Source organism: Aspergillus ochraceoroseus, assembly GCF_002846915.1.
Source record: "Aspergillus ochraceoroseus IBT 24754 chromosome Unknown P175scaffold_9, whole genome shotgun sequence".
NCBI classification, from domain to species: Eukaryota; Fungi; Ascomycota; class Eurotiomycetes; order Eurotiales; family Aspergillaceae; genus Aspergillus; species Aspergillus ochraceoroseus.
The window spans coordinates 932,421-957,884 of NW_024468484.1; the positions used below are offsets into that span (position 1 = coordinate 932,421).

The 25,464-nt window shown below is 46.5% G+C and overlaps 11 protein-coding genes across 11 annotated transcripts; 7 read left to right on the forward strand and 4 right to left on the reverse strand.

The window, feature by feature from the left end:
* Positions 1-137: 137 nt before the first annotated feature.
* P175DRAFT_0535691 (uncharacterized protein) lies at positions 138-1,564 on the forward strand (the record flags this gene model as incomplete). Its single annotated transcript, XM_040900247.1, has 5 exons — positions 138-315; positions 376-741; positions 808-899; positions 970-1,135; positions 1,254-1,564. The coding sequence occupies 5 exons, from the start codon at positions 138-140 to the stop codon at positions 1,562-1,564; spliced, it is 1,113 nt and encodes a 370-aa protein (XP_040749340.1).
* Positions 1,565-1,997: 433 nt separating this feature from the next.
* On the reverse strand, positions 1,998-2,677 carry P175DRAFT_0535692 (uncharacterized protein; the record flags this gene model as incomplete). Its single annotated transcript, XM_040900248.1, has 2 exons — positions 1,998-2,615; positions 2,663-2,677. The coding sequence occupies 2 exons, from the start codon at positions 2,675-2,677 to the stop codon at positions 1,998-2,000; spliced, it is 633 nt and encodes a 210-aa protein (XP_040749341.1).
* Positions 2,678-3,916: 1,239 nt separating this feature from the next.
* On the forward strand, positions 3,917-6,862 carry P175DRAFT_0504689 (uncharacterized protein). The gene is made up of 2 exons (XM_040897929.1): positions 3,917-4,663; positions 4,740-6,862. The coding sequence occupies exons 1-2, from the start codon at positions 4,165-4,167 to the stop codon at positions 6,446-6,448; spliced, it is 2,208 nt and encodes a 735-aa protein (XP_040749342.1). The 5' UTR covers positions 3,917-4,164; the 3' UTR covers positions 6,449-6,862.
* On the reverse strand, positions 6,784-7,823 carry P175DRAFT_0466291 (glycoside hydrolase family 16 protein; the record flags this gene model as incomplete). Its single annotated transcript, XM_040894903.1, has 3 exons — positions 7,730-7,823; positions 7,390-7,667; positions 6,784-7,335 (listed from the first exon to the last, which is right to left on the reverse strand). Coding segments are annotated over exons 1-3 (918 nt in total), but the record flags the coding sequence as incomplete, so codon positions are not given.
* Positions 7,824-9,498: 1,675 nt separating this feature from the next.
* On the reverse strand, positions 9,499-10,394 carry P175DRAFT_0535697 (uncharacterized protein; the record flags this gene model as incomplete). The annotated part of the gene is made up of 5 exons (XM_040900249.1): positions 9,499-9,676; positions 9,724-9,751; positions 9,801-9,918; positions 9,968-10,073; positions 10,168-10,394. The coding sequence occupies 5 exons, from the start codon at positions 10,392-10,394 to the stop codon at positions 9,499-9,501; spliced, it is 657 nt and encodes a 218-aa protein (XP_040749344.1).
* A 531-nt stretch (positions 10,395-10,925) lies between these two features.
* On the forward strand, positions 10,926-11,702 carry P175DRAFT_0417976 (cell wall mannoprotein 1 family protein; the record flags this gene model as incomplete). The annotated part of the gene is made up of 1 exon (XM_040893089.1): positions 10,926-11,702. A coding segment is annotated over one exon (777 nt), but the record flags the coding sequence as incomplete, so codon positions are not given.
* Positions 11,703-12,333: 631 nt separating this feature from the next.
* On the reverse strand, positions 12,334-12,863 carry P175DRAFT_0535699 (uncharacterized protein; the record flags this gene model as incomplete). Its single annotated transcript, XM_040900250.1, has 3 exons — positions 12,334-12,483; positions 12,598-12,659; positions 12,683-12,863. The coding sequence occupies 3 exons, from the start codon at positions 12,861-12,863 to the stop codon at positions 12,334-12,336; spliced, it is 393 nt and encodes a 130-aa protein (XP_040749346.1).
* A 1,078-nt stretch (positions 12,864-13,941) lies between these two features.
* On the forward strand, positions 13,942-15,047 carry P175DRAFT_0512133 (putative 1-aminocyclopropane-1-carboxylate deaminase; the record flags this gene model as incomplete). Its single annotated transcript, XM_040898639.1, has 2 exons — positions 13,942-14,129; positions 14,195-15,047. The coding sequence occupies 2 exons, from the start codon at positions 13,942-13,944 to the stop codon at positions 15,045-15,047; spliced, it is 1,041 nt and encodes a 346-aa protein (XP_040749347.1).
* Positions 15,048-16,878: 1,831 nt separating this feature from the next.
* gprD lies at positions 16,879-18,207 on the forward strand (the record flags this gene model as incomplete). Its single annotated transcript, XM_040896109.1, has 3 exons — positions 16,879-17,332; positions 17,360-17,457; positions 17,524-18,207. The coding sequence occupies 3 exons, from the start codon at positions 16,879-16,881 to the stop codon at positions 18,205-18,207; spliced, it is 1,236 nt and encodes a 411-aa protein (XP_040749348.1).
* Positions 18,208-20,551: 2,344 nt separating this feature from the next.
* Positions 20,552-21,048, forward strand: P175DRAFT_0486814 (Con-6 family protein; the record flags this gene model as incomplete). Its single annotated transcript, XM_040895645.1, has 3 exons — positions 20,552-20,706; positions 20,760-20,909; positions 20,958-21,048. 3 exons carry the CDS (start codon positions 20,552-20,554, stop codon positions 21,046-21,048), a joined length of 396 nt encoding a protein of 131 aa, XP_040749349.1.
* A 1,681-nt stretch (positions 21,049-22,729) lies between these two features.
* P175DRAFT_0445225 (sugar porter family MFS transporter) lies at positions 22,730-24,544 on the forward strand (the record flags this gene model as incomplete). Its single annotated transcript, XM_040894269.1, has 4 exons — positions 22,730-23,266; positions 23,337-23,999; positions 24,059-24,106; positions 24,170-24,544. 4 exons carry the CDS (start codon positions 22,730-22,732, stop codon positions 24,542-24,544), a joined length of 1,623 nt encoding a protein of 540 aa, XP_040749350.1.
* Between the last annotated feature and the right edge of the window lie 920 nt (positions 24,545-25,464).

The window sequence follows — 25,464 nt, forward strand, 5'->3', positions numbered from 1 at the left end:
TCTCCTGTCATAATTTGACGACCTTTCATCATATCATCGCAATTATTGCATTGCGCAAATAATTTGTCCTCCTCTCTTATTTTTTTCTTCAAAGGCCCCTAACCATACCTCATACATCCTTACCATCCGTTTTTGACATGTCTCCACCTAACCGAAGGAAGTGGCATATACTCCCCGGGCGCAGGGGAGCCAGTGGTGCCTTCGCCGCGGGGGCGCAAGTGGATGCTTTTTTTGGCGTGGAGAAGAACCCTGACTGGAAATGTGATTTCCAAAACCTGAGAGACCAGGAAAGACTTGAAATACCGGATTATTTGTGTACGGAAAGAAGGATTCCCTTACCTAAAACTGTACTAACTGGGGTGTATACCTACTTAGGTGATATCATGGATGAACTGGACGTTCTGAATACGTTCGGGTATCCGAAACAATATACACTGGGGCTTTTCCTATATGCTCGAGTGCGGGTATTGATGATATTAAGAATTTCCCTGCTAGACGAACGTAACGCGCTGGGTAATAAATGGCCGGATTCTCTGATTGTCCACCGCAACCACCGAGTCCAATATCAGGCCCACTACGCATGGGGCAAGCCTCCACTTATTGTGAAGGATGTGTTTGACTATACTCTGAGCTATCCATCCGATAACCCACTGATTGGAATTGTGATGATAGTGGCTATCACGGCGCATGGGAATGAGAAGGAGGATTACCAGGCTGAAACTTGCTGCAAGGCACTTATGAGTAGGCTTCGCAAAACATCTTCTACGTACATTTATATTCCCAGTGAGCAGCTCTAACAGATAACAGCTGCGGTACACAGGGCTAAGAAAGAGGCCAATATGCCGAGTAAAACGGTATACGCCATTATTACTAATAGCGAATGGTTTAACTTCTTCCAGGTGGATGATAAGTCTCAGGGATGAATACCATAAAAGCTTTGAGTATTATGATACTAATTTACGGTTACAGTATTCGAGAATTAGTGCATCATGCTGTTCATTACGCAGTGATAGAAGTGAGGTTTATTCCCACACGCGCCGTATTATTCGCTTGGCGACTGAAGAAGCCACAAGGGATGGGACAAGAGCCCATGATATCAGTGCTTATCATGGGGCAGTCGCGTTAAACGAGGATTGTGTGCCATGAAATATCCTGTTGAAGTTTAATTGCTGGTCACAGAATGTATCGCCTCACTGGGAAGGTACGGGAAGAATGGATTTATTCAGGAACGCAGCACAGCTAAGATACACCAGGTGGACTACATCAACGCAGGAAGGCAGACGGGAAAGTAAACTGTATTGTGTACGGGATAGCCAGCGACGGGTTCGAATTTATTTTTATCAGAATCAGTAACGCTGGGACAGTAACAAGCTTTAGTACACAGTGGGAGAAGGAAGCCGATGAGGTCTACTCGTGGATCTGCGCAGTCCTTCAAACCACAGTTAACCTATCCCCCACCACAAGCCGCCTATCAATGGCGGAAAGACTATCTTCGAATGATAGTCGCTGCGACTTTGTTCTCCGGGCGGGTAGTGAGGGTGGAAATATGGATGTTGATGAGTGATTTTGATGGGTTTCAATGAATTGGGGGGGGGCCAATATGCAAGGTTGCTATAAAAACGAATGATACATGACCACCAAATAACTAAATCTCGCCGTGCTTAGTCTCGATGCCGGGCTCCAGGCCGTAGTCACTATCGGATGTGCGAGAACAGCTCCCCTCGGTATCGACGATGTCATAGATTTCAATATCATATGATGCCAGCCTTTAACACTCCCCTATGCTCACAGGAGGCTCAAAGCCAGCTTGCAAGGGTAGAGCAAATACAAAGGGCCAGTTTGGAAAACAAGTTAGATACATTTAAATTGAAAAGAATTTCGTTGTCTCACGGCTAGCAAACAATTTCAAGTCAAAAACCGTCTATACTGGCGGCTAAATCAAAAACCCAAACGCCGAATCCCCCTATAATTTCCGAGGTATCTTCAGGCGTCATTCATTAAGAAGCAGCACCAGCGTTGGCGGCCACCGTCTGTGTGAAAATATGATAGGCTAAGGCGAGACCAGTGACTACAACTTCATCGGTGAGTCCGCTTCTCGTGCTGCAAGCTTGGTAGAGCTCAATCCGACCGGCTTTTTTGCAGCTCCACGAGGAACTGGGGACAAATTTTGCGAAGACTACCCCATTCTCGTCGTAGCACTCAAGATCGAAGGGCTTTAGGTAACGTGGGTTCTTCCACGTCAACACCGTGCCCCCTAGCGCCGGGGATTCGAAAGCTATTTCGTACTTGAATGTTCCTTTCTGTCGCACGGGAATATCCTGGCCGTTGATATTGACATCTATGGTGCGACTAAAACTGTGGAAGGTGACAGTGGCAGGCAATCGTGCCGTACCCTCCGCCTGGAAGATCATGTGCGGCTTGCGGAGTTTAAGATCGGCCAGATAGACTAGGGCACCGTTGGAGTCTCCTTCGGTAACACGCAGGTGTCTTCCAGTCCAGCTAGTAAAATCGACCGCAAGGAGCCTAGGCTCTGCAAGAGTGTGTTGAGCTGCAGGATTCATCTGGTTGTGTTGTTGGGGATACGAGGAAGTTTCCCAAGTTTGTTGTTGGTAATGCTATGACTATTAGACACGAGTGCTTTATGGCAAGGACAGAGACCTACCAGTTTCCCAGTCATCGTGTAATAGTGGTTCGGTAGTGAATTCTTGAATATTCTGATGGGTGTTAAGGAAAGCCTTTGAGCTGGACAACTTTGGGGTTTTTTATACCCAAACCACCCCGGGAAAGCACTTGGCCTTGATTGGACAATGCAATATCAGAGTCCTAACCCGTTTGAGTACTATACAGCGCCGTTCCTAATTGGTCTACACACTCAACAGCGGCCTTAGGCTCTGGCTCAGCCCCAGACCCCGCGCCAACACCATCTCCTTTAAAACTGCTTTGTCTAGGATACATTGATGACCTCTGGAATTCTTTCCTGAACTGCGCCCTGTTTTGGGGTCCAAAAATATACATCACTTCACCACTTTCGCGTCGGCCCTCCCGCGTTGCAGCCATTTTGTCGCGAGCTTATACGTCAGGTCCGCGCCTACGCTTGTTCGGCGGTGCTGAGACGGGCTCTACTCCCGCCTTAGGTACCAGGTACAACTCGAGAGCCTGGCGATGCGGGGAGATGTGGGGCAAACGAGGGCACCAATCAGCGCGTATGTCGGTCCGTTACGGTCCGAACGGATATTCATTGTTCCGCAGAACGGGGGGATTATTATTCCGAGGACAATCTCCCCCAGATCCTGCAACAGAGGAACACCTGTAAATCTACTCCGTACCTATGAACTAGGAACTGATGGCAATTAATCGGCATTATTTTATCTGAGATCATTGTCTATGGATGTCAAGATATCAAGTTAGGAGACTATTGTAAGTTTGATTGTGGATATCAATAGAAAGGTAGGCGCAATTTAGCATCACTAGAAATATATAATTGATGCTCTTGTGAGATAAGGAGTTACTGCTTTTCATTCCCATTTCCTTGCCTAGTCAACAGCATGCTAAAGCAGAACTTTAACAAAGAACTGAGCCTAGTTTAGGAGCTTTAATCTTCAAAACCAATTATTCTTTCTAAGGAAATAGACTGCTTTAACTCTATAAAGACTGAAAACATAGTTAGAGTGCAAGGCAGACTTCCAGTAATCAGCCACCCCGACATGAACACCGTAATCCCCGCACTCAGCGCCCCAATTTTGGGAACCCTCGATTATGGATGGTTTGACCGGTTGGGTTGTTGTACGGCCTGGTAGTGCCCGTTGCCCCAGTGGCTGGGAAGCGCACCAAGAGGCCGTATATTATCGCGGCCCAGACCCACCCGCTCGCTCGGAAACCCATGTTGATAATGGTGGAGAGACTGAAAGAGACACTAATTGGCAAGCCACTGTGGTTCCGGATTCAGAATAAGGCCAATCTGAGCCCATGCTTGGGTCTTTCGACTGCGGCTGGTACGCCCTGCAATGCCGCCTCATGCAGTCAGAGCCTGATAGATACGGGGATGGAAATATCGTCACCTGACTCCTAAATGCTGTCAACGGTCTTATACAAAAGCCAAGGAAGCTTGTCAAATTTTGCAATTAGGGTATTTGGATATAGCATCCCGTTCGCGACCCGCCGAAGATGGAGCACAACACTGCGAAGGACGAGAAGTCCATGACGACGCGAGATGATAGCCTGCGGCCAAGTGACACTGAGCAGCAGAAAGCGAGACAGCATTCATCGCTTTCCCAACAGACGGACAACATTCCAACTCCTCCCAAACGACCCGGAGAGGTTACCACTGTCACGCCCAATGAATGTATCTCTCATCTGAAATTGCTGGCTGCTCTGGCCCAACTGCGGGAATCCGTTAGTTCTACCGCAGGGGCTTTTAACATTGACAAAGCAGGAAATCATAGAGACGTTTCCAAAGCTCAGGGAGTCCAGGACCGCGTGCAAGAGAAAAAGTGGCAGGTGTTCGTCTCCCGTGCCGTCGACCGCTTCACGCAATGGTGGTTGAAGCTCCCGACTTATAAAGATAGACCGACCGTCATGTCTCTTAAGAAGTTTGAGATGGACCCACTGGCGCTGGATAAAGATATAAGGGTCGTACTTACAAAAGCCGAGTTGCCGCCCTTAGGTAGGTCCTGTCTATTCTTGTGAGGAGCCGAGATTGTTCCAACATTCCGTAACTAAAGGGGAAACCAAAATCTTAGATGTCCTCATGATCTGGCACACCTACATGCTTAACCCCCGCGCGTACTTGGAGGATTGCTTCAGACAAGCCAAAATGAACGTTTGGTCGACCCCGTTTCCACTTCACCTCATTGCCGAGTGTATCAGCGTTGATGAGGGGAACAGGTACCTCTATAACCCTGGGACGTTGGCCCCCCAAGCCTGGACGAGGATGACCGGGAGGAAGTGGGATAATTTCGATGACCCATCAGAATTTACCCTGGCCTGTCCATTCTGCGAAAACAAACTCCAAGTGCCATGGACAACAGCCCATATTTCCATGGTGACTTCCACCACTGGAAAGTCGGTCGGATTTCAGGCAGCTGAAGGTTACGCCGACCCATCGTTCCGTGTGCACTGCCCTGGCTGCAATGCGAATCTGGATCATCATTATTTATCTATGCTGAAGTTTCACTTTGACAACCTCGAGCTGATCGATCATGAGATTCCTCTTCCCGGAACACTCTTCAATGCGAATGGCGTAGTCAAGTCCCGACGGAAATGGGGCGCCAAATGGAAGCAATTGGCCCCGAACTACTATTTCATCCATTTCAACCAAAGTTTCCTTCACGCCATGAAAAAGCCAGGACTCCGTTGTAGGTCTATCCGTGGCGTGGCAGATTTGATTTACAAGGACCTCTACAAAAGAGACCGTAAAATCAAAGCCTTGGACATAAATACAGACCTGCGATCGGCTTCCTTGTTTGGAGGCGCGAAAGGGCGTGGTCGTGGTGCGCTGCGTCGGATGATGTCGCGATACTGGGGAGGGAACTCTTCCATCTTCGCTTTAGATCTCGTCGGCGCTGTGATGCGACAAGGCACCTTTATCACCAAAATGCAGGGGTTAGATTGGTTGCATCTTCAATCGCCAGTCGGTCTGCCTGGGTTGATGCAGAGATGCATCCAGAAATACAGCGTGTTCTGGTCGATAATTGTCAAGAACCCTTCGAAGATAGTGGTTCCCACTCTCGATGTAGACCTTGTTTGGCATACGCACCAACTAGACCCCAGATCATATTATGAATATTCGCTTGCCACGACCGCGGCCGAAAAGCCCATCAGATTCATCGACCACGACGACAAGATTGACGAAGGGCAACTATCGGACTCTTTCGCATGGACTGTCAAACAGTATCGCAAGGCTACTAGGGGAATGGTCTACAGCGAATGCTTCTGCTGGTACTGTGCAGCCACGAGAGGAGAAGGGTTGCTGGAGAAGCTGTCACATTCATCCACAACCGACAAGGCATCCCCGGTGGAGCCCGAGAACCCTGGTCAAGACGCACATATCTCAGCTCACAGCGCAGTGAGGTCTGGGGGAGAGGGTCCGAAATGGAGACGCAAGAAACTTGACCGAATTGTCCGCAAACATCAGGGAGGGAAGGACACCGACAAAATGAAAACGAAAAAAGATCGCAAGATTATCGATACTTTCGAGCAAGACCCGCCTCTTCACTGCGATGCTTACATTAGCAACCCGGCGTGTTTTAGTGTGGCAATGAGTGCCGAAGGAAATTGTGTTGCTGGGACGTGCGTTCCGTCGGCGGCTGCCGGTGGCTGTGGAGGATCAAACCTGGGCTCGGCTTGTGCAACAGGAATTCGGTATCATGGTGGTGGCTTTGCGTTCATCCAGAACACGTCCGCGGGAGGCGCAGGAGGAGGGGGAGTTGGGTGTGGTGGGGGTTGTTAAATTGTTATTAAACCCTAGGTATGATATCGTTGGAGTCATGTATTAACAAGTAGGGCATTTGAAACATGGCTACGGCATTATCATAGTAGAATCTACCCAAGACGCTAGGCGCAGCGTATGGTATACCTAGTTATACCTACTGTGGAGCACGTCCAATTGGGGTAGTTGGAGAGGTCTGGAAATGTAACTCGTTTGGTATTCATGGCTCAAGTTTAGCAAGAAAAGGAGAGGAATAGTCTAGGACTGTTGATCTAGAAACGGAACATGCGGGAGACCGCAGCCGCAAAGATGGTCATACAGATCGTTTCAAAATAAGCGGGCAGAGGCATAGATCTGGCACCCGAGGAGGCAGTTGCGCTTCGGACAACGCTGCTTGTGGCGGTCGCAGCCCTGGTGCCCGAGGGTATAGAGGAGCTTGAGGAGGCAATGGTTGAGTTTGAAGAAGACGTCGTGTTGCTCGCCAGGATACTGGTGTAGGAGCCAGTCTTGTCGGTGTATCTATAAGACTCGGCTGGGTTGTAATTGATCACTTTGACATACTCGACATACATGGTGAACGGTCCGTCGTCGTAGTCCGTCTCACCACCGGCCCACTCAATAGTACCCTCTGAGTTATCGGGATCCCCACCAGCCCAAATTCCAATTCTAATCCGCATCGGAGTCTGGGGGTAGTTGGTGCCATCGACCGCATCGGCGTAGTCCAGAGTCCGCACAAGGGTTCCGTCCACAAACCACTCCGTCTTACTGGGGGTCCAGTTGACAGCATAGGTATGGAAGGTTTCTTCAGGGGAGCTTACGGTGACAGTAGTCGCGCGGTCATAGGAGGTGGTGTTTCCCTTCCCAAAATAGTTGGTTGTAATCTCATCATCATAGGTGCTGATTTGCTCCTGGCGATCCAGAGTTAGTTAGCTGGGTAGTTATTGAGAGAAAGATCAGCGAACCCAATCGATTTCATCCAGGTCATCGGACTCCAGCACGCTGGTGCTGATAATACCAGTGCCATTGGCAGCCCGCATCTTGAATTCAACGTAGCCAAAAAAGAAGTAGAACTCGCTCTCGATTGTGGGGGCATCGCCTTCCTCTTTGATGGTGAACTTTGCACCGAGATCTGTGCTTGTCACGGTGCCAGAAGTCGTATTCCATCGGTCCAGTCCAGACTCCGATGTGAAATCGCTGTAGAGGCTGTACTTGGCCAGGCCTTTGTCTGCTGAACAAGTTTCTGGGGAAGTAATTGTCAGTATTATAGTTCTGTCAGAAAGTAAGCATCCGAATCCAACGTACTCTTCAGGGGATTGCAGCTGGTGTAGGTCTGGGCTGCACAGGAGTGTACTGCCGCTGCAATAGCGGCCCATTGCAAGTAGGATCTCATGGCGATTGTATGTCAAGGATCAGATCCACGGGGAAAATGGATCGGGGCAATTAATTGAATTTCCAAAGTGACAGGCCACGGAGTACAGAGTAGAGGTGCTCAAGAATTAATATACTTGTACGATAACCCCAAAGAAGTTCACCTTAGGCCCTCCGGACTGCTGGCGACAGAACTTCTGATTGGCTAAGAATGGACAAATTTCCCATTTTATTCTCGGTGCCTTGCCAGATCAGTACAATCGATCAATGGAGATAGCTCCACCCGTGAAGCTTTTGTTGGAGGTGACGATATGGCTTGCGCGGCTGGCATCAATGGAGTACGTACGCTTGGCGGGCTGGTGGGGAGGTACCGTCGAACCATGTGTGAAACCAAGCTGGATGACAAGATATAGAAGAATGAAGGAATTATAAATCTGGCATGAGTTTCCATGGGCTTGATGTTAGGCAGATTATTTTTAGAATGTTCAGAATATTGTTTGTTGTCGTAGAAAATTCAACATATCTGAATTCATGGTTTCACCCATCATGGAACCATTTGGATAGAGGCGTTGAACGCTTTTCCATGAAGTAGCGCCAGGACTAGCCGAAGAAAGGCTTGTCTAGAGTGTTAACTAACCTGGGAATAAAAAAAACACTTAGTGGCTCCACGGCTTGCGCAGCCTTAGAACCGTGCAATTCCCAAGGTAGAGATAGAGAAAGGTCCTCTGATACCTGGTGGCAACCACTCAACAACATCAGAGCTGCTTGGAGCAAAGTGATGCCCATATCCAGTGTGTGAATCAAAACACTTACGCACCACGTTTCCCTTTGCGCGGATGGGGATGTCCCAGCCTCCCACTCCATGGTTGTTTACTGTCATAAATAGCGCAATTTGGATCCTATCAGCTTCGAAGCTCCGTCTATCGAAGGGGTTAGCTCTGTTTGATTGACTGATAAACTTGATACCCAGTTGATGTCTATATATCATACCAGTGGCATCTTTCAAAGAGCGGGAAAGCCCATATGCGGTTCAGGACTGGTGATTTAGCTGCCTCCAGATGGGTGGTAGTGAGTGGAGGGTCGTTCTATGTGCCTCTGGCAGCCCTTAGTACTCCCGTACAGGGTGTATCAAATTCCACCCAAAAATCAACAGCCAATATCTCGCACATATCTTGACCTGATTCTTGTAGGACCTGTGGTTGCGAGGGATGGCGGCTGGGGAAGATATGCGGGCAAAGATTTGTGCACATTGATGGGCCATGTTCAAATATAAGAGCTTTATTTTATAGCAATCTGCTATGGGATATGGTTGGGTTAATGATGTACTCCGTATTGGCTTCTTGAATTGGGATATTATCAAGCTTTTCAATAACACGGTGTGACAATATCCTCAGAAAGACTTTAGTGGGAAAAATTGATTAGGAGGTGGGATTTAGTGTGACAAAGGCAGCTCCATAACGCAGTGAGCGGGAATAAGCACTAGTCAGGTCAGGGAATAATAAGAATCTGATTTGTGTTGCTAAGAGGAGTTTATGGGACTCAAGCTCTGTACGGACTACTAAACCTCGGATGTATCCGTGATTGTCATGGCATATACCTTGCAAGCTTAACGAAGTCTTGCTTCATCCCCGAACAGGTCAAAAAAGCGGTGGTTCTTAGTAGATCAGGACTTAAATATAACGTGGAAATCACCGGTCTAACCTCTAGCATATGATTTGGGAATTGCGCAGTTTATTGCGGGAGAATGAGGAAAGCTCCATGCTCTTGGGTGCTTGTGCTGTATTTTCGAGAGGGGAATTGGAGACTTCTAGTAGTTCCCAGTGAGATTTAATGACCATCACTTCTCCGGAGTACAGAGACATATCCTTCGACAACGAGGTTCTGTATAGCGGTCCAGTTAGTCAAACAAGCAATTCACAATCATTTACAAGTTGGCCCCTGTCAATATCATTTGGCCTGAGAAACTTCAGCCGGGAACAAGCCGTGTTTCGGAATACAGGATCACCTGGCCCGCCTAAGCTGTAATCCCCGTACTGCTGACCGGGGTCTATCTTCAGCAGAAGATGGTGTTGGACTTGAAAGGTGCGTCTTCCCGAAATCACAGCATTCCCTGCCTTTGTTTGCTAACGGATCCACTGTGTAATTTAAACACTAGAACCTGGTGAGACAAACAGAGGCTTCCTGGGCTGGACCGATTGGCTTCTGGAGAAGGCGAAGATTGTCGCTTATGGGGTACTTCACATGTACTAAATCCCACTTCGCGTGGTTGATACAGGATCTAAAATACCTTTAGCTGCATATAAGGCACTTCCACCAATAGTGAGAGCCCAAGAAAGGATTTCAGTCTCCTAGAACTGGAAATCCGGGGTTACTCTGCTGTTGGTGGAGGCGTAAGCGAGTCGACATCGACAAATTGGTGGCGTCGCGTAGGACGTAGACGCAGGATGATATGAATTAGGTTGGTTCCTTCTCTCTTCAATTTCCTCCGGGGCGAATAACTGGAGCCCATGGATATCCCGGGACAGCTATAACCTTCAGATTGGCAGTATTCATCAAGGGCAAGCAGTGAGTTTTCGTCTTCAAGGGCGAAGCAAATCATACATCCTCACTATAGCATTGACTAATTCTAGAGAAATAGAACGTGCTATATAGTAATTCTGGCAGTCTAAGTTACCGATCAAGCATTCAATTAAGTGCGTGGGAGCGTAAATGGAATAATCCATCAGGAGAAGTTTGCAGCCACTAGTTATCCCATTTTCGACTTTGTGACATATGCGAGGTTAATCCAATCAATACTTCAGGTATCCGAGAAAACAAAATTAGCCGTAATATAAAGTTTAATTGATTAAATGTGGCGCAAGGAGGGCAAGTGTCATCTCGCAACTATTTCTCATCTAGAGAAGTATTTCATTTAGCTGAAAGTCTAGGTAAAGCCTACTGAGGAGCATAGATTCAGATAGACTGATCAAACACCAAGGACTATGTGTAAGGCAAGATAGCCATGCAGAAGGACAGTCAGTTATATAAGAAATTAGAATTCCCCGGTATAGCATCTTTCTGCCGGCACCCAAATCAAGCACTTCCGTGGACTTCACAGAACAGTTTAGCTCGCTGGCAATCTAAAATGAGGTTATCTTTCTTCATCTCTGCGGCCCCCCTCCTCCTGAATGGAGCTCTTTCTGTTCCTACGTTGGTAGACCGCAGTCCTAGTCGTATTCAACGCGATTTGGCCACGATCGAGAGTATCATCGCCGGCATTGACACCCAGGTGAATGCTCTGGATACAAAGATCAAAGCTACTCCGCTTGATCCATCCGCAGTTCTTGATCAATCCAACACGCTCATTCAAACCATCACGGATGGTACAACGACTGTTAATGCTCAAGCCGTCCTGAGCCAGTCAGAGGCACTTGGTCTTGTGTCTCCTACTCAAACCCTGGCAACGGACACCAACACTACTATCCAGAATTTGATTTCGATTAAGGCGAGCATTGACTCGGCTGGTTATGGGTGTACCACTCTTCAAGCATTGCAGGCTCAATATTCGGCTGCGGCGGACCTATCTACTGCCATAGTTTCAAAGGTTCCCTCTGCTTTGCAGTCCATTGCACAGGAGCTGTCAGATAGTATTGCCGAAGCAGTCGAAGCCGGTGTTACTGCATATCAGGGATCCTGTACATCAACTACGACCACCGCTGCAACGGCAACAACTGCTACCATCAGCACTACCAAGACTGATACTACTACTGCTTCTACTACTCCTACTATTGCTTCTACTACTGCTACTACTACCGATTCTACTACGCCAACTACTACGCCAACTACTACCGCTTCTACTACTACCGCTACTACTGCTACTACTGCTACTACTACTGCTACTACTACTGCTACTACTACTGCTACTACTACTGCTACTACTACTGCTACTACTACTGCTACTACTACTGCTACTACTACTGCTACTACTACTCCCACTACTACTGCTACCACTACTGCTTCTACGACTACCACTACTACTGCTTCTACTACCGCCACCACAATCACCACGACCATTCCTGCTTCACGAGCTACATGCCCGCCCAGGAAGACTGTGACCGTTACCACCACCAAGATTATTCGACAATGGCCAACTTTGTTACCATTCCATTGGGGTCACAATAATCATGGCGGTCATGCGCATGGACACTAGATATCTACAAAGAAATACCTTGAGAGGTAGACGAATGGATTTCCTTGTTTTGAGATCTGAGAATTAGGATCATGGTCTTGTTCCAAACCAACTAGCTAGAAAATTCAAAAAATCTCTCTACATATATATATAACCTTGATGGAATAATCTACATATGTCAGGAAACCTGTCACCCATTCTGCTTTTATCACACAACAGTGATAATGTTGCTTAAACGCAAATTATCAAAATCTTACATTTATGTTTTGATTGGATATTACGATAATACTAAATAATGGCAAGATACCGCTGATACCAAATATGATCATTGGGTATCGAACCCAGTGGGATAAAATCCGTTCCGGGTTCCTTAGAGGGAGTGTAGAGGGCATAAAACATCTATCCATGACACCGTTGCAGCCATGTCATTGTTGACTATGACCGGACATCCACAGCATCCGGGAGCTGAGAATAAAATGCTATTCCTGAGAGTCTCGCGCGTGCTAACGGCGAACAGGGCCTGCGTAGACGAACATGTTAGAATAAGTTTGCACCCCGTTTAGTACATCGGGGCCTCTCTGGCCACAAACGCCTGTGGTCTAATAATGTTGCCAACACAAGAAGCCAGACACACCATCGCCACGCTGGTGGTGCGCTTTGCGTATCCACCCAAGTTGGTAGCAGGCATTTGAAGGGCTAGCACGAGAGAGCATACGTACGCCCCGACGATGTAATGGGCGAACAATACCCCAATATAAGATATATAAGCATGAAAAAGAATAGGATCCAAACTCGAGGATCAACCAACGCTTCTCTGATTTGATACCACTTGATCTGGCGGTTAACGATTGCGGTACGAGATAACCGACTGCGGCCGATGAGGAGGGCCTTCTCTTCCATTGTAAATCTCGGGGTGAAGATTATATCGTCAGGGAGAAAAAAGAACAAGAGAATCCCCCACGCAACGGTAACGCTACCGAAGTGAGAAATATCGCCCTCCAAACAGCAATGGTTTTGATTTGCCCAATGCGGGCTATATATATACAGTAAGTAGCCTTGAAGCACCAGACAGGCTATCTCTTTGTGTCTTGCAGATACACAATCCTTGGTTAAGATTTGTCTCAACAGTACCCCAGACAGCATCGTGTCAGGAGCAGGGGAATGGAAAGTGGACCACGGCTTATCAATATCCTCGAATAAACGACTTAACTTCCAAGTTGGTACTCGATGTATAGATGCAAAACACGCCGGAACTATATGTCATTGTTGCATGTTGGGTAGGCAGGATCTAAGAAGAGGCAAAGATAACTCACTATAGATCGAGTTTCACCGTCATCCTTGATTGTAATGCATGGAACTTTTATGTGGCTAATTTGGCCGCCTTGTTCGCAAGAGTCCCCGCAATCGGATGATTGTTCAATAGACCTTTTATGCGAAATGTATCGTGACTTTATCAACCCTATTAGACGAAACAAAGGAAGCAAAAGAAAGCTTTTTACTACATGCGTTGTGATACGACCTAATTGAAGAATATCATCTCAAGTTGGCTTTCTGAAGAAGACAAATTTGAATGCAAGCCGACGAGTATTCTGTCAACCACATTTCGTGATGGTCAAGACAGTTGACAAGGTCCTATCCCCTCTTTTACCTTTCAGTACTCCGTATATAAATTTCTGATGGCAGAGACTACGTTTAATTGGGTGATTTTGCGGATTTGATACGATATTGAAGTTCCCACTTGTGCCCGATTAGCAACCCAACCCGGCCGCGAGTTTCGGCGTGCTGCATAGCTTACCGCAAGTGGTGGCCAAGGACTTTATATGGGGAGGAGACTATCATGATGGACGTACCGGTCGATCTCAGGAACCATTTTGTGGGTGAAGTTTTCATTAACTCTTTTCTGGCACCTACCGTATAGCACATATCGTCGATATCTACGAACGCCTTGAGGCTCCTTTGATTAAACCTTATCATCCCAATGGCGCCCGTTATGCTTCCGGAGCCTTTCGCTAGTATCCCCAGGGAATCTTACTTGTTCGGTCCGTCCCCGATCCAGCATTTGCCCAACATCACAAAGGCCCTCGGTGGTAAAGTAGGGGTCTATGCAAAGAGGGAAGACTGCAACTCGGGTTTGGCATTTGGAGGAAACAAGACGCGGAAACTAGAGTAATGAAAGATCCGTTTACATGATATACTGTGAGTAGCGTAGGCTAACAGGAAGGTCATGATAGATACCTTGCATCAGATGCTTTAGCCCAAGGGTGCGATACGTTGGTCAGCATTGGCGGATTCCAGTCGAATCACACTCGACAGGTGGCAGCTGTTGGTGCCAAGCTGGGCATGAAGGTCTCACTTGTGCAGGAGAAATGGGTGGATTGGGAAGATTTGATGTACGACAAGGCGGGCAACATTCAGCTGTCGCGGCTGATGAATGCGGACACACGGCTTGACCCCTCTCCATTCGGCATCGAGCATAAAGGAACGCTCAAGAACCTGCAAAAGTCCATCATTGAGAAGGGTGGCAAGCCATACTATATCCCTGCTGGTGCATCGGATCACCCCTTGGGGGGACTGGGGTTTGCAAGATGGGCGTTCGAGGTGGAGCAGCAGGAGAAAGAACTGGGTATCTTCTTCGATACCATTATTGTCTGCGCCGTAACAGAATCCACAATGGCGGGGATGGTGGCAGGGTTTAAGCTGGCGCAGAAGAACGGTTCCCCGCCGCGAAAGGTCCTTGGAATCGATGCTTCGGCCACCGTGAAACAGACCTTTGATCAAATTCTCCGTATTGCCAAGGCTACTGCAGTGAAGATTGGGCTAGGCGAGGATGATATCACAGAGCAGGATATCATTCTTGACGATAGATACCATGGAGGGGTGTACGGAATCCCAGATCAGCGAACAATTAATGCCATAAAGTTTGGGGCATCTACCGAGGCCTTTATTACTGACCCCGTCTACGAAGGCAAAAGCCTGGCAGGAATGATGGACTTAGTCCGCAACGAAGAGATTCCATCAGGCACAAATGTCCTTTACGCGCACCTAGGCGGACAGCTAGCATTGAATGCCTATACGGGAATGTAAGTCGCTGGCGCTCGGCTGCTCTGGTAGCATCTACTCCTTTATGTCATAATCCGTTAGAATCTGCCTGTGAACAGCGTGAAAATATGAGAAGGGTCAGGACTCCAACACCTCATTAGATTCCAATACAATTGTTATGCAATAATGCTACAAGACATGCTGGCACTTCCAGTATTGTATTTTTTTTAAAAAGACCTATCCACTTATGCTACCGTCCGACTCCGACTCATGCGTGGTTCTGCTTCTGCTCGGAGTCTTTTCAGGGCGGATCTGTGCATTGCATACATGGAAATATACATCATGCCCACATAAATTACCTGTGTACCTATCTCGGGATAGGACATGTTGACGACATAAAACCCGATGACGGATTTGGCATAAAAGGGAGAGAGAAAGAAATGTAGAGGGGAAGTTTGGTCGCCCAACGTGTAACGCGACGATTAGATTTCAGGAGTAGGGTTACTTTATCTAGATATCGATACCATCTCTGGATACCATGTATTAGCATGCACAGTATTCTCGTCAACCTTGAGAAGGAAATATATTCTGGAAACCGTTTAAGGGTGCAGGCTATTTTCCGCGTCTTTAGCTGTCCTTAATGTGAAACAAATTAGAAGCGGCGCTAGTCTCGTATTTGAGGGTCTACTCTCCTAGATATTATGTTTTAATATATTAAGCACCTATGCTCGTGTGTTTTGCTGATCATCATCTTACTCAATCACAATGGCAAAGTGATGTCACTTTTCAGCGGTTTACCTTACAGCGAGTCCCGAATGGAATAGGCTCAATAATGTCGGGGAGGTACCGCGCTTCTACTAGGGTTACTTATTGCTCCTTATATAGAGTTTCGAAACCCTTGCCAATGGTTAATGGACAATCGACTCCATGTGCAGGATTTGAGTTTTGCGGCCCATACAGACTACAATTTCAATATCACAACAAAGCTCTGGCTATCATCATGCCCTAGGTCCAAAAAAGTCCAACAATAGAGAACGTGGACTTCCAGAGTCAACATCCTGAGAACTAACAATAAATGAAGATGATCATGAAGGGCATTTCATTTTAATGACACCCAATAATTTGCCGCGCACTGCTACAGTCGAGCCGACTTCTTTAGCGACCTCATACCTGATAGGGTTAGAGATAGTCCCCAAAGAGCGGCTCGATCGGTGGAAACCAGGGCTCATGCTCCGCTTGCTTATAAAACCCTGAAATCCTGAAATCTTATTCATTGGATGCTGATGCTAATCTTCATTGGGAATTTGCAGGAGCACCCCACTGCACGTTCTATCAACGCTCTTCCCAATCGGATTGTACTCTGTAGTTGGAATTACGTCCAGATCCAATGTTGGCACCAGGATTGAAGCTTAGATATGTGGCGTACGCACGTGTATGAGGGGGAAAATTCTTCACCAACCTCCGCCCATTGCGAGACAACCGCATAAAACCCTGGGTGGTTAATTTCTGACAAGCGGCGGCGACTGATTTTGGCTCGCATGATCTGATATAAAGGTTGCCCCTTTTTCTTTTTTATTTTTTATTTTTTTGCATACTACAGTAGAACCCGTTTAAATACCTCTCCGAGAAGTGCGGTACTCCACTAACTACAACCGGGAGACTGCCCTGGAATCCGTCCCTTTGAAGCAGGTTTTACTGTATGAAGAAAAAGAAGAAAAGGTTTCTAGCGTCTATTGCAGATGATGTCTAGTGTTCGAGGGTCCAAAATGCAACCCAGCAACAGCTTAAATACATACCGTCACCTCAGCATAGAAGCTATTGGCATCTCACCGGTTTGTCCAATCCAGTGTGTTTATCAATATTTCGAAAATATGCCATGTCTGCCATTATTCGAGTGTTATACTTGCTTCATCATGACCCTCCTCCCATGGTGCAGCTAATGCCCCGAGATCGCGACACGGAACATCAGCCCTTGGCAGGAACAGAAAGGGTTGGATTCATTGCCATCGGTGTAATCGCCCTTTGCTCCTTCATCACAGCCTTCGGATTACTTTCGTTCCTTACGTACCGTTTTATTTTCTGGCAGCATTACTATAAACGACCTCTTTCGCGCAATCAATATGTCTTGCTGATTTACAATCTTCTACTCGCGGATATTCAACAAGCCACTGCGTTTCTACTGTGTCTCTACTGGGTTGGCAAGGGCTCGGTGTATCACCCAAGTGCTGCTTGTGTCCTGCAAGGCTGGTGGATTCAGACAGCGGACCCTGGTAGCGGTCTGTTCGTAATTGCCATTGCAATGCACACTGGTGCTGTTGTCCTGAGAGGGCGTCAGTTACCGTACCGAACCTTCGTAGCCTGCATTGTAGGACTTTGGATCTTCATCATTCTTTTGGGCGTGATCCCGGTGGCACTATACGGCCATGAAGCGTTTGTCATATCCGAAGCTGGTTGGGTAAGTTGGCCTGGGCAGATTTATTATGGCAAGGATCTCGTGGCTAATAATCTATAACTCGTATAGTGTTGGTTAGCCCGTGAACACAAAAGTGAACGCCTTTGGGGTCACTACTTCTGGATCTTTCTTGCCGAATTTGGAGCGGTTATCCTATACGGAATCATGTTTATCTATCTACGGCGTCGGACCTCAGAGTCAGCCAAGCTTCGCCAGCACCATCAGGACCAATTGAAGCGCCTAAATCGTGTTGTTATTTACATGGTGATCTACCCATTTATGTACCTGATGTTGTCTCTCCCCTTGGCCGCTGGAAGAATGTCCAGCTCCCGCCATGTGGTTCCTAGCAAAATTTACTTTGCTGTGGCAGGATCGCTGATGGCCCTGTCCGGACTGGGGGATACGATTGTGTACACGCTTACGCGGCGCCAGCTGCTTCTGGACACAGAAATAAGTTCATCAGACAAGGTCTATGGAGCCTACTCCGGCTCACACTTCCATCAAACGCATATCAGCACGGTGCGTCGAGACTCTACACGTATCCGTATGGGATCCCGCATTCGCAGGGGTTTACAAAGTGTCAATGCCACGTTTAATGATGACCGCGATGGTTCCACCGAGGATATTGTGAGGAAAGGAGACATGGAGCTGGGGGACATTGGTCATGGGGTGTATCAGGAAACCACGATTGAGATCACACACGAACTGGCAGATTCTGGAGAGATGCATGGACACAGCAATCGTGCCACTTAATAAGTAATTATTTTTCACTTTCTTTTGTCTTCGTTGTACTTTATCTTCTTTAATGAATGGAAAAATCATGACCCTATGAATATTCTAACTATCTCTCGTCACTTCCACGTTGTATATCATCATTTCCGGAAGGAGCAAGAAATTCCAATTACAGGCAATTGATTTGTTTGAGTACAGTTTAACCGAGATTTAGTATTTAGTTGGAAAGGGTTTCTGGGAAGGGTAGTAAGATGGACGCCGGTATATCTAGTACCTAGTTCAGTATGTTGTTTATTATCGATGCCATCATGAAGAGAGCATCATCAAGCCTGCATATGATTTCGTGGATGGGTCAAGCACCATTATTTCGAGCAATACTTGATTTAGATTTGATACATGGGGAAAGATCAGCTCCATTTTCGGATCGCGAGAACTAGCCAGCGGCACCGTTGGGCATTACGGAGTACAGTGTCCTTATTCCAGCCCCTTAGTAGGCTTGATTGTTCGACAATATGGTTTCGATGCCGTCATTAAGATCGAGTGACGAGAATATGTCTGGAGGATGCACCCTGATGGACATAAAATTATTCCGTCCTGCCGTCAAGCAGCAGTCGTGGTAAATCCGGATATTTCCATGCGAGTCATGCAATCTTCAAATCAAGGAACATCGAAATACATTAACCTCGGTAGTTTAATTATGGTTCTAGATTTCCTTTTTTTGGGCTTGGATTTGGCAGGTATTCCTGTATGCACTTCCGCATTATATGTTCAAGAAGAACCACTTCGTGTTATTGAATCCACGCGGGAGATAATATCCAACAAGATCGTGAAATTACAGCGTCCCCATGTACATACCGGTTAGTTTCATTGCGGTGAAGAATCGAGTAGACTCGCTCCATCTAAACAGATGACACCTGATACAAAGAAAAAGTTGATAATACAATGACTTACGCATGGTTCTCCCTTCACCCGCAACGTCCAAAAAGAAGCACGGCATATATCAAGCGATCTCTGTTTGTCCGATACTCGAAAAGAAGTAGTCGAACTCATCGAATTTTTGGATTATTACCACTCGGAGGTAGTGAAGCGAAACCTGTAAATTGGGAATTTCAATGAAAAATCTCCTCCTATTATTTGTTGGTAACCACAGTCAGTTAAGAGGGGGCAGAAGAAGGCACAGTGGATGTTTCGCACGCTGCATCATTTCCGGCAACAGGATGGGGTCCAGCCATTTATTTCTTGAAGGCTCTACACAGAAACCGAGGTTTTCGCGTTTTTGAAGATCGGCTGCCACAAATTGTTGGCATACCAGATGCGACAGCCTGTAGGCAGAGTGAAGACGCAATTGGAAATGACAGCAGAGGAATCTTCGCGTACCGGAAAATCCGATTGACGCCGCGGCGAATGGCAAATGGCTCGCTCTGCACGCGGACCAGTCGTATTAGTGCATAGAGCAGATATCCTTCCGTTCAGCATAGCGAGAACTGTGTTGCCGTCTTTGAGGGCCTATTAGGAATGCTACATTAGGTACCTCAATCTTTCCCTTGAGGAGGGAATATATAGCATACACTTTACCTTTCTGTTGCCGAAATCGGTAAACCCATCAGCAACAGTTTGGAAGTTAAGTACACCGGCGAGTCGAGCGGAACTTCTTATTAGAGCTGTTGATTCCATTCAATACGCATCTCGGAGCAGTCAGATCTGCCCGCGAGATGCCGCTGTCACTGATGGTTATCGCTCTAATGCTCCTACAAAAGTCGGCTTTATTGCGAGTGAGTAATATAATTCATCGCGTAGGTATCTAGAGAGCGGTCCTAGGGTTTCGCATTATTGGCATCCTCTGGGAGCGAACAGGAATCTAAATGTGACATGAGCTTTCTAGCATAGGATATAAATACTTGAATATTTTCAGTTTCCTATCTGATCCAGAATGGATACGGAACGTGACGTCAAAGTATTTTTGAATGATAACACCACCATTAGGTGAAAGTTACTTTCGGTTTGATGACTTGATTAACTTGAATATTTATAACGGGGCTGTCCGTTGTATAGGTTTCTGACATCACCAAAACTCCAAGTTTCGTGACATAGTTCCAGACCGACACAAGTATATAAACCTACTCAGCTCATACTTTTACTCTCAAGATATTACCCCCTTACATCTAGCTCAAACAGATAAATCCATAATGTCCAGTGACAAACTACCAGCTACACCTGAGGCACGGCTAAACACCGCGCGTGGTTACCGAGCGTAGATACCCCTTCCCATCCCCTGTCACAAGTACACTAAAAGCCGTTAACCGGGTCAGCTAGAGCACTGAACAACCCACATGTTTCAAATGAGGCAAAAAGACATGCCCGTCAAATGATCCTCCAGCTAGATGAGGATCAAGCCCGAGAGGAGCTCTCGCATCAAGGCGTACAGCACCTGCCTTACCATCGCCACCACGAATGTTCACCCAGCGAGGAGATACCAAGTTTACCACAGGAAAGAATCAACGCTGCACGTGGATACAAAGCGTATCTAGCCTTGTATCAAAAAGAGCAAGAGGAGATAACTAATAACTGTACAGAGCCCTTCATAACCCACTTGTCTCCGAAGAGGGAAAGGAACACGCGCGCAAAATGCTGGCAGAAATTGACGACGAGGAAGCTCGACAGGCGCTCTACTGTAGCTCGGAGAGGCACAAGAACCCTATGAGGGTGGCTGCGGGGCTTAAGGCGTAGGTCCTAAGACCCTAGTGTTGCAGATAAAACTGACTGCTGTGTAGTGCTCAGCATAACCCCCGTGTGAGTGACGAGGGTCATCATCAGGCGGCGGAGAAATTGCGCCGCATGGGCCATGAAAATCCGGATGAGTAATATAATATGCATTATCTTAAATCAAGCTAAGCACTATAATTCAGTGTGTGCAGAGACTTATTGTTCATATTTATTCCTTTTTGGGGTTAATCTTGCTCTTGCGCTGAGTTCGAACGCAATTCACGATTCCTGATAGGAAAGGCGGATGGAAGGTTGCTGTGCTGCTAATTATTATTCGATTTATATCTTGCTATACAGAGTACCTTGACCCTTATCTGCATATAACATATGAATATTCAGATTTCCACAGTAGCCGTCAAGACTGTTTAGAATCACTACCTAGGTAGGCTCTGCGAAATCATGTGGCCTAGCAAGGTCCGATAGTACTTGGCTAGCAATCTGATAGCTGGCCATGCACTGGCATGAGATTTGATCTAGAATACATCATGAAGCATCGAACTCGAAGTCTGAGTAGCTGAAATCCCCAAAGATGGGAGTTTGATTGTCTCCATATATCATCTGGTTAGCTTATTCTAGAGTATAACTATATGTTTTGCATTAGATGTAAAGCTCATAATATATTGTCAAACTTCACCAATCGGCTAAAAGGTGTCGAGACGACCATTTTATCCTGATACAGTATGTTATTTGGTCAACGTATATTTATGTTGTGCAAAAATTTGGCCCCTTTTGGAAGTCATGTCGGTATGGTATTAGTTAGACGAGGCAGAGGCCGACAACGGGAGATTAGAAGAAACACCACGTTTCCAACATTACTCTGTACTCTTCGAGAAATGTGAGCTAGAGATGACTACTGCTAAAAGGGGTTAAGCTTCAAGAACACTAATCAAATTTTTTATCCCAGAGCATTAGATTTCAAGAACACCAAATAATGATCACTTCAGAGACTGCAAAATACTTGTACGGAGTACTCGCAGGATAAAGGAAGTCCCATAAATTTAATATCCCTGAGTACATTCCACCCCTGGCGAGGTTTTTGGCTCAGCCATCTGCCGTACCCCTTGAGGATAAGCGCTTATCCCAGTACTATTGAATCCCTCCAGCCAATCGGTAGCCCCGCAGGTCGCCGGTGACAGAAAACAGCACTCGCCAGTGGAGTGGACGCTGCCGCACATCAATCCGAGCTCGGAGTCTTTTGCGGCGGCCAAGCGGCGAATGTCCTTTGGCGCTCCGGCAAAGCCTTCCTCACGGTAGTTTGGTTAACCAGCAGACATCCATCATTCTAGTCCATAAGCTGCACATACAACACGTAGTTCCTCCGTACCGTGTTCCCTGAATCCGGATGCGCCGGAAATGTACCTAGATATAAGCAAGCGCCAGGTGGCTCTTGCGGCAGAATGTTTCCTGACAAAAATTTCTGTTCCCCGGCGGATAAGGGGGATCGGACTGGGGAAAACACTCCCCCGGACTGCCCCTACCTCCTAGTAATTCTGAGAAAAGCCTCCCTGGGAGCCTAATCATGGTATCTGTAGTTATGAGCGTATAGCAGCTCCCTTATCCATCCCCCGTGCCCCGGAATGGCGCTTGCCACAACGAATATGGTGTGGGGAGCACTGGAGTTCCTTCATCCCACATTTTCATGTAGAGACTAGCGAGTGGAAACTACTTAGATGCTGGACGTCCCAGTTTTCTCTTCTGCAGAATCTTCGTCCTCACTTAACTTTCACTATTGCCGCTTTATATCTATCTCATACGGGTTTGGTGCTCTATCTCATCCGCAATGGGTCTTCTCACTCTTGTTGAGGATAGGCCAACGCCCAAGGCTGTCTACAACTGGCGAGTCTATGTACTGGCCCTCATAGCATCATGCGGTTCGAATATGATTGGTTATACAAGTGCGTTCATTGGCACGACTATCACTCTGGATTCCTTTGAACATGAATTCGGCCTCGACAAAATGAGTTCTGAGGCAGTGTCCTTGATCAGTGAAAATATTGTTTCCCTTTTCATTGCAGGAGCCTTCTTTGGCGCAATTTTGACATACGCTCTTGGTCACTTCTGGGGACGCAAGTGGAGTTTGGTAATTGCTTCAGCTGTCTTCACTCTTGGAGCTGGTCTGCAGCTCGGCACCCGGGGCTCCACCGGGCTTGGTATTATGTATGCAGGACGGGTTTTGTCAGGCCTTGGTACTGGGGTGGCCTCGAATATCATCCCTATCTATCTCTCGGAGTTGGCGCCGCCTGCAATTAGAGGGCGCCTAGTTGGTTTGTATGAGCTGGGCTGGCAAATTGGTGGTCTTGTTGGCTTCTGGATTAACGTGAGTGGGGTTTAGTCCTCGAGTCGCACTAGAATTTTTCACAGCCGCTAACATTTTATTCCACGTGTAGTACGGCATTGAAAAGCACATGGCCCCGAGCCATGAACAATGGCTGATTCCTTTTGCCGTTCAGCTGATACCTGCCGGGTTACTCTTCATTGGAGCCCTTTGGATAAAGGAATCCCCCCGCTGGCTCTTTCTCAAGGGACGCCGGACACAGGCAATGAAAACCCTGTGTTGGCTCCGTCAATTGGAGGAGACAGATATCTATATCGCAGAGGAGGTTGCAGCTATTGACCAAGCTCTCGAGGAGCAAATAGCCACAGTCGGAATTGGTTTCTGGAAACCTTTCCAAGCGGTTGCTAGACGCAAATCAATTTTGTACCGTCTTTTCCTGGGATGTATGCTGTTTTTCTGGCAGAATGGGTCAGGTATCAACGCAATCAATTATTACAGTCCCACCATCTTCAAGAGCATTGGCGTTTCTCAGGCCAGTATTGGCCTGACGACCGGGATTTTTGGCGTGATCAAGGCAATAATGACCATTTTCTGGCTTCTGTTCTTGGTTGACCAGCTAGGACGGCGGAAACTCCTGCTCGGCGGTGCAATTATTGGGTCGGCTTGTATGTGGGTAATTGGTGCCTATATTTGCGCTGTACGCCCCGATGAGCACCCGAGCAAATCTTTGAATGGGGGAGGTATTGCTGCCATGTTCTTTTTCTATCTCTGGACGGTCTGTTTCCCTATGATGCTATGAAATCAAGTTCTCCTGGCTGATTTTCCTCTACTTAGGCTGTCTACACTCCTACGTGGAATGGCACTCCTTGGGTTATAAACTCGGTAGGTTTATTATTTGCTTCATTCTCCATTTAGGGTCAAGGTGCTAAATGTTTTCTGTGATAGGAGTTCTTCGATCCCAATATCCGTTCGTTGGCCCAAGCCGCGACTGCCGCCAGCAATTGGCTCTTCAACTTTCTCGTCTCCCGCTTCACCAAGCAGATGTTTGCTACCATGAATTACGGGGTTTATTTCTTCTTTGGGGCCTTATCTTTCTTTGCTTTCTTCTTTGCCTTCTTCCTTATTCCCGAAACCAGCGGTATTCCCCTCGAGGCTGTGGATCGACTGTTTGAGATCAAGCCTGTGTGGAGTGCGCATAGCAAGCTCCAGGCCCAGCTAAAGGAAGATGAAGAGATATTTCGCCTGGAACTGAAAGGCACAGGTGCTTTCAAGAAAGAACAAAGCCACGCGCATGCACATGTGGAGAACCCTAATGTATAAACCTAAAAACATGATTGTATACACTTTTTTATAGATAATATGATAGAATTAGATAGAATTTTACGCTGATGATAACTTTACATGAAATTCCACCATCCATTTGTCACATATTTAGTTTTAATTGGCTCTTCCATCCCTCTATTATAGTACTACTGTATGTAGTAGTCCGCTGGTCTGGCGGAAGAATGCTATCAGAATATCTGGTTTAAGCGACTCTTTGCGATATTATTCATTATTACTCCAAGTAAAATCCTACCACCGAAGACCAAAGAAAATCATTTCAACCATGTCAAATACATAGCCGGCCTTATTATTCTTCCAGAGTTCTAATCCACTCTGACCTTCAACCTAGCCTCATCAGGCCTCTCTTGAGTATATTATCAACCTTCGGTGCACTTACCCATCCCCAATCACCTTTACAACACTCAGCAACCCAGGGGTACCTTTGAAGAAGGGCCCAAATTACTATAAAATCTAGTAATATACATATTTTAAACTTACTATTATATATTCTGCCTCTCCCTCCCTCCTCTAACTATATTTTAATATATAGTAAGTTAAGATAGAGGTACTAACTTCTAACTATTTATCTAGAAATATAGATATAGCTAATTTTATATAGCTATAGGAATCTTTATCCCCCTCTAATCTATATATTATAAAGAGATAGTAAGAAAAGAATATCCTTTATATACTTTCTCTAGTTTATAAAGGTGCCAGTACCTTAACTACTAATCTAGGCTCTATTATAAGGATCCTTTAGGATTACCTTAATAAGGAAGAATACTAGGTAAAGATATATTATAAGATACTAGTTAAGCTAGTTATTATAGTAGATAAGCTTATTAATATCTAGAAGAGTTAGGATAAGAGGGCCTATATAATAATAATTTATAATAAATTTATCTAGTTTATTATTA

Coding starts and splice junctions, on each gene's coding strand:
- P175DRAFT_0504689 (XM_040897929.1), top strand. CDS start 4,165: ATGGAGCACAACACTGCGAAGGACGAGAAGTCCATGACGACGCGAGAT. Junction 4,664..4,739: donor AGCCGAGTTGCCGCCCTTAG/GTAGGTCCTGTC, acceptor CCAAAATCTTAG/ATGTCCTCATGATCTGGCAC.